The sequence below is a fragment of the Centroberyx gerrardi genome, chromosome 24 (genome assembly GCF_048128805.1).
Source record: "Centroberyx gerrardi isolate f3 chromosome 24, fCenGer3.hap1.cur.20231027, whole genome shotgun sequence".
Classification (NCBI taxonomy): domain Eukaryota; kingdom Metazoa; phylum Chordata; class Actinopteri; order Beryciformes; family Berycidae; genus Centroberyx; species Centroberyx gerrardi.
Genome location: NC_136020.1, coordinates 14,971,092 through 14,985,971, shown reverse-complemented (window position 1 = coordinate 14,985,971; position 14,880 = coordinate 14,971,092). Strand labels below are relative to the sequence as shown.

Here is a 14,880-nt window from a genome sequence, read left to right as displayed (position 1 = left end):
GCTGCTTTCTTGGTCAGGTCTGCTGTGAAAAGGAGATTGTTCACCTCAATACAACTACCTGCATAAAGGATAAATTAAATCAAAATGACTAGAAGTGTTTCTGAGCCCCTTGAGAGTGCATGTGGACCAAGGCACTTGCTTCTCCAAAGAACAAAATAGAAACTGACAGCTACATGATTAAAAGCAACTCAACTAACAATTAACTTGATAAAGTAAGCCAAAAAAGCAAGGACAATGGGCTGCCTGCGTGTAGGAGGAACGTGTGTGTGTGTGTGTGTGTATGTGTGTGTGTGAGTGTGTGGGGAGGCAGCTCTGAAAACCTCCCAATAGTCTTGCACTAGCTGCATGAAAGATGAAAGCTAGCTTTTTTGGTAGACGTCTTTAAATTCTGCAAGAACCATCTCACTGTGTTTGTCAGAGCGTCTGATCTGGAAAGAGCAGTGTTGACATTTGGGAAGTGGGAATGGCAGCAAGGAGACCAACAAACTCTGCATCAGGGTGTTTTCTCCACTGTCCCGACACCCTCATTTTCACACTCACTTTCAACCGACACGCCTAACATTTGATTTGATAGCCTGGAAAACATTAAGATTGATATAACATCGTTTCAACAGGATAATAACATAAGGAATTGGTTTCAACATAAGATTGTTTGTCGCATAACAGCTAGGCAAACTTTTTACAATAGAAAGAAATGAGCAAAAACTGTGTGAGTGTGTGTGTGTGTGTGTGTGTGTGTGTGTGTGTGTGGGGGTGGTGGTGGTATCATTGCATTTGCTAACAAAGTAATATGCACCCCAACTGGCCCAATGCCAGAAATGAAACTCACTCGCTGTAATCTCTCTGCACTCTGTCTTATCTCTATTGATACTGTAGGCTAATATTTGAATTCTTTGCACCAGTTTATAGCTAAATAACTAAATCCTGTACTGCCATGCTCTTCTACCTGAACACTGCACCGTCATGCTGAAATACTTGAATTGCTTTGCATACTGTTAATAGTGCAATACTTAAATTTAAATTCTAATACCTATAATGCATGATAGTTGACTTCTTGCACTGTTGACTTGATCAACTGTTTCATTACAGTCTTGGTTATAAAAAAAAATTTGTTTCACTATGCACTTGTGTGAGGTGGAATGACAATAACATTGAATTATCTCTGTCCTGCAAACACTGGTGTAACTGAAATAAAGAGCCCAGAAAAGACAGTTGATGAAAGACTAGAATGTTTAATTCTCAGCTCTGGGTTAGGCTGTGATTTGATGGACGTTCAGGATGAGGATGTTGGGCAGCAGGGCAGACTAGTGGTTAGAGAGACTTCAAGCCCACGTATTGGAAAACGTCCATCCCATTGAAGTGTCCTTGAGCAAGACTGCTGTTCTGTATCTGACCTCTGACCTCTCTGTGGAGGGGGGCGAGCAAAAAGAACATTTCTCTGTGGCTATCAGTTCAATTCATGTTGGCTTTATTGGCATATGACAAGAGAAATAAAGCATTTAGTGTGAACCCATAGAGTAGCCTAAATAGTGTTTTTTAGGGGGAAAAGCATCATAGCTATACAATACTATTATCATTGCAATATTTCAGTATACATAACAGAAAACATACATACAGTACCTTAAGCATGAAATTATGTAATCAATAGTGAAAACATTCAACATAGTAAAGTAAACCACAGTATAGCACGTTACATACGCTGCCTTATCAATAATCTGACATTATAATGACCATTGCCCCTCGATGTGACTGATAGATGTGTCAGATGGTCTATCGGATCCAAACGTGAACAAAACACACAACAGACATGTGGCCGCCGCATTCCTGTTCATTGCATCACGCGCGAACACACGCAGCGGCCTGTTCCTGCTCCCGGATTGGTCAGCGATGCCGGGAAACCTCCTCGTGACATGTCTGCCAGTATAAATACTCTGAGCGACGCCTCTCACACGCAGCCCTGGTTTATGAGGGAAAATGTATCGTCTCGGCCAACAGTCTTTCTCCAAGATCGCTTTCAATTCCTTTTTGTCCACTGTGCCACGGGGAGATTTTCGTTTTACGAGACAATACAGTAAAGGCTGGTCGTGTGTTGGCTGATTTTTGATCACATTTTCTATTTATCTGCACGAAAATGCCAAGGTCCAAGAAGAAGAGTAACAGGGGTAAGCAAGCGGCCGAATGTTTTGGCCTTGCTGCTTTAGTTCTCTTCACTGATGGTAGTTGTAGTTCTTTTCGTGTTGCTAATCTATTGAGTTGAGTTGGACGTGTTTCCAGTAAAGACTACAAATGAAAGCGTGGCCTACGATGAATCACAAAGCTAGCTAACCGTCATTAGACAAAGAATCACCGTCGCAGACCAAACGTGCCATCATGTGGCGATGGCTCTTTACATTGTATCTCTTTTGACAGCTTCACGTGTCGATAGTAAACAGACTAATAGACTAATAAATCGAGCAACGAGAGTCATAGTGTATGCCAGGTAACGTTAGCCTGCTAACGCCAGCTAATGTCAACTTCCCACTAGCAAGATATAACGCTAGCCGAACTTTGCTTGCTAGCTTAAGCTGATTAACGCAAGCATGCTGGTTTGATGAAAGCCTTTCATCGTAAGTGTTGGCTTGATGAATTGTTGGGATTGGCGCCCTACATAGAGTAGTTCGCGGTCTGTGAAGTCAGGTCGTCTGATCTGCTGATTGACCTCAATCGATGTTTAGCCGACGTTATATAACTAACTCTAGCTTAGCCGATGTCATGCCAACCAACGTTACAAATATCAGTATACTAGGCAGATAACCTTTTGTGTATTTGGTTATCTGCGATATTGTTTGTCAACGAGCAATGGTGGGCGGACATTTCGGACTCAGACAGCGGGTGGAAAAATAGGCGGCGCCCGGCCCCGGTTCTCTGAAATCAGCTGTTTGGATGGGGAAGTCCACGTCAACATCATGCACAAAGAATAGCGCTATTAGCTGAAAAGGCTGGCCATCTAAATTAAGTGACAACACACACAACAACAATCGCGATTAGATACCAGCACTGCTTAAAATGATCAACCAAATGAAATATACGCTGTTGTAGTGACCACAAAGTCTTGTCAGTTGTCCAAGCCACACAGGCAGGCTAACCAACATGTCTTTAAGTCTCTTTCACACTGCGCATGGGCATTCAGGGGTGAATTCAGGTCAGGAGAGAAACTTCTCAGGATGAAACCATGTTCTGCAGCTCACATACGTTTATTGAGCAGTATCTAACGCTAATTGATAAGTAGTATAAAAGTTCTTTACTTGTTTACATTGAACTTCAACTATGAATCTTCACGCCTTAGCTGTGAATTTTCACACAACTCCCACAATCCTTTTGTTTTCAGAAAGACCTTTAAGCCATTGCCTGTGACAGGGATAGGCCCAAGAGTCTGCAGGTTTTCATTCCAGCCAAAATGCCCCTTCTCTAGCTGAAGCTGTGTTAATCAGTGAAATAACCCAGTGTAGTATTTGGTTGGTCTGCACGCTCTTGGCACTTCATGGCACATAGTTGCCTTTCCCTGTGCTGTGAGACTGTACCAAATCTGCACTACAGATAGCCAAGTTTGGCAGCTAAGATGGTAAACACCATGGACATTATGTTGTTTACACATCCAACAGAAGACTAGGTTGCCCTTGACCCTGACGAGAGCATGGCTCATTTTCCTATGTGATAATCAAAGTACAGATAGGGAAACACATGGCAAGGAGAGAGAAGATTAGATATCTTTGCTACAGCACCTGTCTGGAAATGTAGTTACATAATGGTCTCGCACAGACCTGCTGCGCTGTGTTATAGTATCTGATTCAATTAGTGCAACGGCTGAATTATATTTCTATGTCCATTGAATTGAGTCTGTCTGTTTTCCAGGAGGGCAGCATGGAACTGTGCAGCCTTTCAGCGATGAGGACGCCTCCATCGAGACCCTCAGCCACTGCAGCAGCTTCAGTGATGCCACCAGTGTAGCAGATGAAGGTGTGTTTGTGTGTACATGGGCATGCATTTGTTTGGATTAGTATGTGTGCTTTGGTTTGTGTTTGAACGTGTGAGCAGACATGTTTGGTATGCTGTTGTGGGTGTGTCTGTATATATGCATGGACCAGTGTTTGGGATCGGTGTGCCCTGTCATCAAGCAAAGGCCCGGGTGCCTGGCTGACTCTTTTGAATTGAATCTTAAATTACATTGTGGAGCACAGTTCACCCAGCTTCATTTCACTCTCGCACAAAACCAACATTTGTCGATGGGAGTAGCTGTGTGCTTCCGCAGTCGTTGTCCTTTTTTGAACTCATATGCACTGTGTGATCTGGATAGCTGCTGAAGAGGCCTCAGCCCAACTACTTGACTATCCAATCCCACAGATTCCCAAACATTTTCATCTTGGAGACTCACATTATTGGCACTTGGTCATGAACCCAGAAATAATCGGATGGAATAAATTCCCTCATTGTGCAAACTAGTGAATAAAACAGCTAAAATATACCATTCTCCATTTTTCTTGGACCCATTTTGGAACATCCAAGGACCTCCAAGGGTCCAACACTTTATTTGTGTCTAGGGATGCATATATCTCTACTGTTAAACATATCAGACAAGTGTCCATTTATCACATCTTTGTTTTTTCTGTTTTATGTCTTTGTTGTGGCCAGGAGGGGAAGCCAGTGAGGATGTGGCCCAGGAGGACTTCCAGTACAAGTTGAAGGGGTTCATAGACAGCACAGTGGATAAGAGGTAAAAGACCGGCCTGATCATTTCAACAGTCTGATCACGCGTTACCTGATCTTGGCATGCAGGCTAAAACAAGTCTAGATGTGTAGAGTTTGAGATGTCTGGCGTTTAGAAAGTGACGCTTTCTCTTTCAAAGTGATTGCTGACATAAAAGCAAAGATTGTTTTGGAAAAAACATTTTGGTTGTTGGCCATTTAAATCCTTTGCCCTCCAAATCATTGCGGAGCATGAAATCGTATATATTTTTTTAACTGTTGCAATGAATTTCAAGTAATTTTCCAAAAATAAATCTATAGTATTTTGGAATAAGACCCCTGAAATATTGACAGAGCCTTCAGCAACAGAGACTTTAAGTAGGTGTAACTAGTGCAGTTTAAAAGGCTTATTTCTGGAGTGGGCAGCCTGAGTTTAGAGTGTCACACAGTCAATCACAGCAGCAAGGTAAGAATTGTTGATGTTTCCAGTCTAGTCCAGTTAAAAAGAGCCTTCATACCCAAGAAGCCTGGCTAACTGTGGTGATACTGAAGTAGGGATGCACCAGTACCATAGCTTCGCTGCCATAAGCTTATACTGAGAACGCATCCCGTCTGTTACTGACCATTATAGACTTGGACCATTAGTTTTGCATAATGCATTTTGTTTCCCATTAGCAATTTTATGCATGGAAAATTGAAGGATATGAAGTAACTTTGTTTTGATTTCTGACACAAGTGTTTCTTGATGGTGGATTTTAGTTTTTGAAAAATTCCTATGCTTGTTTTAGCCTGGTGTTTGCCTGATTTATTTGATGCTAGTGTATTCCTTGATTGAGGTTGCCTCTCATTTCTGTCAATTAGTATTATTACATTACTAGCAATAAAATGTTAGGTCACAGCATGATATTTATGGAAACTGATATTTTCTGTGAAATTGAAACGCATCAGTGGTGAGCAACCAAACCAAGCACTTGACTCACAAGGCTTTCATCATCGTAGCTATTGACCCTATTGACATAGACCACAGCAGTGGGTGTCAGCACATGCTCTTCACATGGGCTAATTTCCTCACATGGAAATAATGGATTTTGCTGACATTTCGCTGACAGACATCCCTCTTCAGTCTGGCTATTGGAAGCCAAAGCTTTTAATCATGTGTATGTTTATATAATGGCAATAATACTTGTTTGTCAATCTGTCTTGTTAGTGCTAAGACCAGACAGGGGGCACTGGACGGGTTAAAGACTGCAATGGCCACACGGATCCTGTATGAGTTCATCTCGGAGAGGAGGATGACCATCACAGACAGCATTGAGCGCTGCCTCAAGAAAGGTACCTAAAAGGATATTCCACTCAATTACGTTTCATCTTGTTCTCCGATGGCGAAGCACAGTCAGTGATGTCAGCAGATGGTTGATGTGTTGTAGTAGTAGTGTTTGTTGTTGTGATATCCAGGGTTCCTTCGCAGGTATGGAAAATTTGGAACCGTCAGACATCATATTGAATGTCACAGAAATGAAGGTCTGGGGGGGAAAGAGTGGGGGGGAAAAAAATAAATCTCATTCTTCCTTGACATCTTTTTTTTTTTTTTCTCTCTCTCCCCCCCTCACAGGTAAAGGCGAGGAGCAGCGAGCAGCGGCTTCTTTAGCCTGCCTGCTGTGTATCCAGCTGGGCTCGGGCATCGAGAGCGAGGAGGTGTTCAAGGCCCTCAAACCCATCTTCAAAAACATCCTGGCAGACGGATCAGCCAACATCCAAGTCAGACAAGCTGTGAGTCCACAATACTGTCATGGACAGAGCCATCTTGTTTATTATTGTGGTGATCCCTCGGAAACCCTGCAGAAACCATGGAAGAATGCATTTTTGTAAAAGGTGGTGAAACAGCAGCCACCAACCAAATGCTAGTAAATTGTGGCTGGTAGGTTTGTCTACGTTTTCTGCTTTGGCTCTTCAAGATCATATAGTTTTGATAATTCCCCTGATACCTGCAGATACTATGTAATAGTCAGCTGAAACAAGTTTTTGTTTATTTAATAGGTTGCGACAAGTCTGGGCCTCTGCACTCTAGTTGCAGAAGATGACATCCTGGTAAGTTCTCTTTTATCTCGCTTTGTGTCTCATCTGTGGTTTGACACGTTTGGGCTTGAGGGCAAGCGGCAACGACGCCGCTCTTTATAAGCTTTGGCAGTTGCATGTTTGCGTTCATTATTAGTTGTGGCATCGTACCTCACCCAGTCTTTAACATTTGTGACGTCAACTCGAGTCTTGATAAAACTCAAAAGTGTCACCACTAGTTGCCCATGGAGGCAGAAACATGTTCATTGTGACCACTGAGAAAAGACAGTTCATTCCTTTTTTGTTTTTTGAGAGTGCTGGCTGGCCCTACCCATGTTTACAATTTTTTGCTCAAATCTTTAGCACCTCCAGCCTCTTATTTTGCCTTACAAACTCCAGTCTTGGTATAATCCTCGTCTCTGCCTGCTGCAGGACGTGCATGCCACCATGGAGTGCTTTGAGAGCCTGTTCACCCGGTCCTATGTGAAGGAGGATGGTACCCGTCCTTCGGTGAGCCCCCAGTCCACCCAGCTCCACACCAACGCCCTGCTGTCCTGGGCACTGCTGCTCACCATCTGCACTGCCAGCCAGCTCAAAGACATCCTGCACAAGTAAGACCGAGTATTGAGCCTCTCTAAACAAATTGGCAGTGTTGGACATGAAGTCAATAGTTTTTGTTCTCGAGTTTACCTCCAAGACACGGTAAAGAACCCTGGATTTGATATTTTCTTTATTTTTTTTACTGAGGTGCGTGTGTTTTGTCATGCAGGCACCTGCCCAAACTGCCCAGGCTGTTGGAGAGTGAGGATGTCAACATGAGGATTGCGGCAGGAGAGACCATTGCCCTGCTCTTTGAACTGGCCAGAGACATGGATTCTGTAAGTTTACAGCTGTGCTATTTAACCGATCTGGCAAATATTTCACTTGTGACCATAGTCATTTCACAAGGAGTTCCTTTAAATTGCTACAGTACTGAATGAATTTCCATATATTTAGATATCCCACCACTTGTCATTCTTGCAATACAGTGATTGATTCATTTTTATCAACTGTGACTGAAAGTGGGACTAAATTACTGCTGTTGGGTGCAAAATATGGAACTCCCCAATTTATTTTTTTACTTTCTTGGATTGAAGTTTACATGGTTATTTATGTTTGGTTGTATTTGATGACCTGTCTTTTGCATACACATGGTTTTTGTCAGACAACAGCGCGATTCCTCATTCTTTAAACCTTTTTCCTCTGATCGTTAACGCAGCATTTCTTTCCTTGTTACCCTTCAGGAGTTTGAGTTTGAAGACTGGGAAGAACTGTGTGATAAACTGAACGCGCTGGCCACTGACTGTAACAAGCACAGAGCCAAGACGGACAAGAGGAAGCAGCGGTCCGTGTTCAGGGACGTGCTCAAGGCTGTTGAGGTGAGTGTTACTAAATGTCAGGCTGAGCAGATTTTAGGCATTTAGCCGACGCTCTTATCCAGAGCAGCTTGGAGTGAGTGAGAAGCTAGAGAGTCTTGGTCAAGGACACATGGAGAAGGCACATTTTTTGTTATGAGGATTGAGATTGTGAATTTTTAGCTAGGGGACTGTCTGTCTAACCATTAGGCCACACACAAGCGTTGAAAGTTCGTTTCTGGCTTTGGGCGTTTGTCTCACCTCCCTCTCTGTGTGTGTGTTTACTTCCAGGAGGGTGACTTCCAGTCTGAGAGCATTCGCTTTGGGACGGAGCGCATGACCATCGACAGCTGGGTCAGAAAGAGGACATACGACGCCTTCAGAGAGTTTGTCGGCTCTGGGATGAACTACCACCTACAGGTACCTTTTTTTTATTTATTTATTTTTTAATTTTAGGCACTGGAGCTGCTGGATGGGTTACTTCAGTGTTTTTCGACAAGCACATGGAGTAGACAGCCAAAGAGGGGTAAAAGTAGCAAGCTAGAGGGGTTGAAGGGCAAGCCACCCTGGGGAATTTTTATTTTAATGAACAAGCTCTATTTTGGTGTCTTAACATCCATTCTGACGCCTTGTTTTAATTCAAAATACATATCTTAGTGTATTGACAACAATATGGTTTTCTTTTCTGCAATCTGGCCAGCAGCCGGCGCTTGTGGAAAAGGGTTACTTTGAGAAACTTCATTGCACAAGTGAAGATGAGACAGTGGGACATATTTTAGACCAGATAATATTGTTTATTGTAATGGTATGTAAATTAAGCTAAGCTTCTGTTGTAGGGATGTTGTCTCATAGTGATGTGTCTTGGGAGAATTGTTTTCTGAAGTTATTTATTTATTTATTTATTTATTTATTTATTTATTTATTTATTTATTTATTTATTTATTTTGTCTCCAACTAGGCAAATGAATTCATCAGAGATGTGTTTGAACTGGGACCACCCATGCTGGTTGATTCAGCCACATTGAAGGCCATGAAAATATCTCGCTTTGAAAGGGTATGTGTACCTGTATAGGTTATTCAAACCTCTGGTCTTTCAATATCAAGTAGTATTTTTTTTTTATTAATTTTATTTTTTGAAACCCTATTTTGTCAAAAGGCTACTTGAAGCTATTGGTCTCACGTTGAGGCCTTTTCACTGGGTGGTTTTGTTTGTCATAAATGAACAGCTACATGTGACACATACTTTTCACTATTTTTCTTTCTGTCTGTATGTTCTATTTCTATCTGTATGTTCTTATTTTTTTCGTTTCTCCTCCAGCATCTCTACAACTCAGCTGCATTCAAGGCTCGGACCAAGGCCAGGAACAAGTTCCGGGACAAAAGGGTGGATGTGGGCGAATTTTAATCCTTTTTTTTTTTTTTTTCTTTTTTTTTTTTTTTTTTTCCAGTCTAATCTATTTATTAGATTCTGCTTTTTCTCTAGCCTAGATGAATAGTTGTCATTTTGTTTAATTTATCCAGATATGAAAAAAAGTGGTGTTGTACATATAATTGTTTTCTCCTCTTATGTGAATATTCTTGTGGCCTTTTGAACATTGTAATATAATTTAACATTTTACTATCATTTGTCTTGCACCGTGTTCTAATAATTCATTCAATAATAAGTTCATATTATTGATATTGCTTAGTCTTCGATGCATTTGTGATAAGTTGCACTATCTAGTTAACCCTAAGCAGGTTATTTCTTTAGAACCCTGGTGAATATACTGTGTTGTATTTTAGTACAGGATATATATTGGTAAGGGTGGTTAATAAACACGAACTGAAAAGCTGTAAAAAATAAATGTCTTGTATTTCTGCACATCACACATGGTTACTGTATGAGATGAAATTGAGACAGTGATGCCGATTCACCAAGATGAGGAGAGGTTTACAGACTCTTCTAAGATGATGCAAAACAGTTGGTCATACTTTGCATCCAGGAGCCTCTAAACAACTAAGCACCAACTAGAGTTCGTTGAAGAAATGGATTTAGATAAGCTAAAGAATGAGTTGATACTAAAGTGACTACTCAGAAATGCACAAACCTTGTTGCTCACAATGTATAAATTGTTGTAAACAATGTATATAATTGTTGAAAACCCTTATACAGTGAACCGCCCCATAAATATTGATCACCACACTGATGTTTTGGTTCCATGCTGTTGATTGATGGTCATCTTAAATGCTTTTTCACACCCTAAAATGTTAGAATCATGAACAAAAACCGATTAAATTTTACAAATTCATACAATATGGATGAAAGTAGCCTGAAATGAAAACTGACAGTCTGCACTTAAAAGATACAATGCAGAATTTATTTGACCATCAAAATGTTTAGTATATTCACATATTTTCTTGAACAGTTTGTGGACAATAAACATTTTAGAACATTCTTAGCTGGTCTTGACACAAAATACAACTTCATATTACTCATTTACAAGTACTGAGGCAGCAGTAGGCTACAGGTGAGAGAGGAGGGTTTGGTTGCTGGTTTGAATTCCCAAATAGACTATGAAAATCTGGGCAAGTAAAGTGAACGATCAACACACTCCCCTCACGCAACAACTACTACTAGAGTTCCTTTGAGCAAGTAAGTCAGGGATTCAGTATTTAAAGCAAACTTGATTTGTTTCTACTAGAAGACAGGAGAAGACTGGAGTCGCTGACGTCACCGCAGTCTCACACTGAAGTATGTCAACTGCACAGTTGCAATTTTTACCCACTTGTTACACGGAGTAGTGGCACAACTCAGCAAATGTCATGATGTAGCTAAATGGTTATCAAGCCAAAGAGAAGGTTAAAGGGGCCTTTATCGACCTCTATTGGCGGCCAGTGGGAAGCCAGCTAATTAGAGCAGAGATCCAACAGAAACGTCTAGGAAAGAGGTAATATATCACCATGCAAAATAGTAATGCCACTTTGTCATTTGTACAAAGCAGCATTTGGAGTAGGTTGGGGCAGGAGATTGGGAGTGTGTTGAAATTCCTATGGATGGGGAGTTTTTGAATACAGACCAGAAAGTAAGTTTTAAAAGCAAATCTCAGCACCTGGCCAAGTAATCGTTGAGTCATTGGTGTTGATCAACAACCCTGTCAACCCCTGGCAGATATGTGAAAGTCATTTTGTGCAATGGGGGCAGTCAAAATCGTACTTATTGCCCCTTTAACATATCAAAGTGAAGGATTTTGCAGACAAGGTCACAGCGGCGTTATGGAGCGGGTGACTTTGAGCAAAGGACCCTGCAGTTCCTATGTACGGATCCCTGGGGCTCTGAGACGGAGCCTGTATATGGATGCAAGTGTGTCAGTACTGAAACTATTCTGGGAGCGCAGGGAATAAGGAAGTGTGTTGTATCATAACATGCATCGTACGTTGGATGTTTGCTCCCACAGGTCCAACTCAATGACTTCCTCCTTATAGAGCAGTAAAAATAGACCGCAGCAGCAGCAGCAGCAGCAGCAGCAGCAGCAGCAGCAGCAGCAGCGGCGATTGTCACATGATGAAGGTAAACGTCACCAAGCTACAAATAGTCCCATCAATAATGTCAGCCTGTTAGCCTGGAGTTTGGAGCGCAGACACAACAGCCCACAATCGATTCGCCCATTCAACAGCCTCATACCTCAGGTGAAACAGTGTTACCTTCGGGGGAAAGTAGCAGCATAGAGCTAATACAGATTTTTTCAAACCCTGTCTATTGGCTTTCCAATACAGGACGGTCCTGTCTGTCTAGAGGAGTTTTATTTGGCATCAGCAGGTTGAAACCCCTTTGTCTTTCTGGCCAAATTTAGCATGGATAAATGAACCAGAGGATACTGAGAGCACACACACTGAACTGTATAAAAAGCACAAACTAACTGACATTATTAATAATAATAATAATGATGAGGAGAAGAATATACACACAGATGGTACTCTATCACCTCAGATCCCCCTTCATCAAACCCAGTGTGTGTGTGTGTGTGTGTGTGTGTGTGTGTGTGTGTGTGTGTGTGTGTTAGACAGAGGGACCTACTCCAGCTGAGCCAAATGGCATGCTGTAAAAAGCTCTGAGCTGTCATTTCCCATTTCTTGGGGAAGAAGACAAGACCACAGCTGTCTGTCTGTTGGAATAAAACAGGGAGCGGCAGGCGGGTAATCGGGTGGGTGGGTGGGTGGGTGACACCGGTGGATGGGTGCACACTCGCAGGCTGTGAGGCTGTCCTTCATCTCCCTGTGGCCCTGATGGAAGAGGCCAGTTGAGGGGATTTGAAGGGGTCGACATGGCCTTCACTATAAAAAAAAAAATGTCCATCTTAACAAGTTGTTTAATCTTGTGTTGGGTCTTAAAATCTTATTTTTCTTGGGACAAAAGAAAGCATCTGGAACTGGAGAGAGGTAATTTAACTTGTTTGCAATGCAGCTCATCTTGTTTGTAGAATTGTCTTGAATCAAGTGGAGCGATCTGCCTTATTCCAAGATACTGCAAGTTCCTGAACTGAGTGATACTGCATTGGAAATAAGTGAAATTATCTCACTGTATTAGCAGATTTTCTCACTTGTCTCTTTACCTCTTTTATCTGTAAGTCGAATACTATTTCTAACTTCAGATAGTGGATCAATTTTAAACTGGAGCGTAATTTGAAGGAGTTTGACATTGAAAGAAAGCCTTTGTAAATTTCCTTTGCTTCCATATGACACTGACATATAAGGGAGAATTACTGAGCTGTCTGTGGATCTGTACTTTTTGGTTGAGGAGCGAAACTGTATACCGCAGACTCAATGGATCTGCTTACTGGTGGGTTGACATCGTAATGTCAAAACAACAATACCAGACCAGCATATATACTATTTATGCGGATGGCAACATATTCCCAATTCATGGTTCAAGATCCAAAAACGATCAAAATATGATTCTTAAATCCAATTCATTATTGAATACATAAGAATTTATGTAATTAACAAGCATCCAAGTTTCAATATCTGATTGATTGGACTGAAAATGATTTTTTCCCAACAACTACGGCTACTCTGTAAATAAACATTATCTTTTGATTAAATCCTCTCTAACTATCTAGGGTTCATTCAGTCAGAGAGAAAGGAATGTGGAGAATGCTAATGGGCTGTATTATTATTCACATTTCATCACGGTCCATTGTATGAAAAGAAACACATTATCACTATGCGATTAAGAAGGATGAATGAGGATCCAATGAATAAGAACTGTGATAAGGTACCTTCTATTTAATCAATAATTAACTTCATTTGCTTGTCTTTATACATTCAGTACAGTTTACAAGACTGAATGTCCTCCCTGGTCCTTCACGTACCAGTGAAGCAATTCTCTCTTGTTTGTGTGTTGTTTTGCTGCGTGAGAGAGGAAAACCTGTGGAAACTCCGGTGTGCTTGAGGGGATATAGAACAAAAGAGAATAGAATATGTCATTGTGCTGGGTGGGATTTGGCCAGTGAGTGTATGGAGGAACGAAACAATGGGCTCTGAGGCAGTTAATTTTTAATGCCATAGAATTAGAAGGGAAAGAAAAGGCACTCTTTGACACACCATGGCAGTCTCCTGTTGTACACCTGAAATGGCTGCCACCGCTGAAGGTTTGATAATATTGTTATGGAAATAAGCATTGTGTTACAGCCAATTGACCTTTCAAGGCAATTGATTTCAACAGGAATGCCCATTCTATCATTCAAGCTCTGTGGTTAATGCATGGTAATGTGGCATTGTCTGATGCAGTTAGCTGCAATACAGTACATACACACAGTGAGTGTGAGCCAGCCATTGCCATGGCTGGTTAGGCCTCCCTTGTTGAATGAGTTTTCCATTTATCGTGCCACACATTGGCAGCAGCCAGGGCCTGAAGCCCAACCATCGAGCATGTGTGGCTGTCACACATACAGGCATGCATGGGCCCATTCATACACATTCAACACGCACACACCCCTCCAGATGGATGCTATTCAACAGCTAACCAGGTTAATGTATTTATTCCACTTGCATGCTTCTGGCGTCTCAGCAGCTGTTACTGTGGCACATGCTATAGATCAGCCCATCTCTGTGAAAATGTCTTATGTTTAACATTATAGTGCCACCCACCTCTACCTCCCTGTATCCCTCCTCCTTCTCTTCCTCTCCCCTACATCTCCTTTTCCTGCCCCCAGTTGCTCCCTGGAGCAAGGTGTATACATTAGCTATCACAATGAAAAATGGATAGAGAGATTAGCAACACTTTGTCACTGAATGAGTGCTCTGTGTTCTCCATCCCAAGATGCCAAGGGGCTTGTTGTTGTGACTGATAAAATGGCTGCTGCCTCTGATGGCTGCAATTATGCTGCATACATATATCAAGAGGATTATTTATCCCATTCTCTTTCTCCTCCTGGTGAATTACTGCATAGATCACAATGTGACACTGTGTGGCACACACTGACTGCAATACAGAGAAACTCCCACACAATGATTTGTGCCTTAAAATGAGATGCAGGGAACCCATTGCCTGTTCTGTGTGTATGACTGATTGTTGCTGCAAATGAGAACATGTTTTCAATCAGTGCATGTGGTTTGGGTAAGGGTTATGATGTGCTGAGATGACTTAACACTTGAAGAAATAAAAAATAAATCAGCGTCTCTTGCTCCCCCCTCTCTCTCTCTGGTTGGTCTCTGGGGAGCCGGGGAGAAC

General features: G+C 41.8%; 1 protein-coding gene across 1 annotated transcript; it reads left to right on the top strand.

Moving 5' to 3' along the window:
* The first annotated feature begins 1,965 nt into the window (after positions 1 to 1,965).
* On the top strand, positions 1,966 to 10,358 carry ifrd1 (interferon-related developmental regulator 1). Its single transcript, XM_071920538.2, has 12 exons — positions 1,966 to 2,162; positions 3,892 to 3,996; positions 4,669 to 4,750; positions 5,930 to 6,054; positions 6,335 to 6,492; positions 6,760 to 6,810; positions 7,210 to 7,388; positions 7,547 to 7,655; positions 8,061 to 8,195; positions 8,463 to 8,591; positions 9,130 to 9,225; positions 9,490 to 10,358. Exons 1-12 carry the CDS (start codon positions 2,132 to 2,134, stop codon positions 9,574 to 9,576), a joined length of 1,287 nt encoding a protein of 428 aa, XP_071776639.1. The 5' UTR covers positions 1,966 to 2,131; the 3' UTR covers positions 9,577 to 10,358.
* The last annotated feature ends 4,522 nt before the right edge of the window (positions 10,359 to 14,880 follow it).

What these genes read in the sequence shown, in the direction of transcription:
- ifrd1 (XM_071920538.2), top strand. Translation starts at nt 2,132, where the DNA reads ATGCCAAGGTCCAAGAAGAAGAGTAACAGGG. An exon ending in CACCAGTGTAGCAGATGAAG is followed by an intron (nt 3,997 to 4,668) that starts GTGTGTTTGTGT and finishes TGTTGTGGCCAG; the next exon opens with GAGGGGAAGCCAGTGAGGAT. An exon ending in TTGCAGAAGATGACATCCTG is followed by an intron (nt 6,811 to 7,209) that starts GTAAGTTCTCTT and finishes TGCCTGCTGCAG; the next exon opens with GACGTGCATGCCACCATGGA.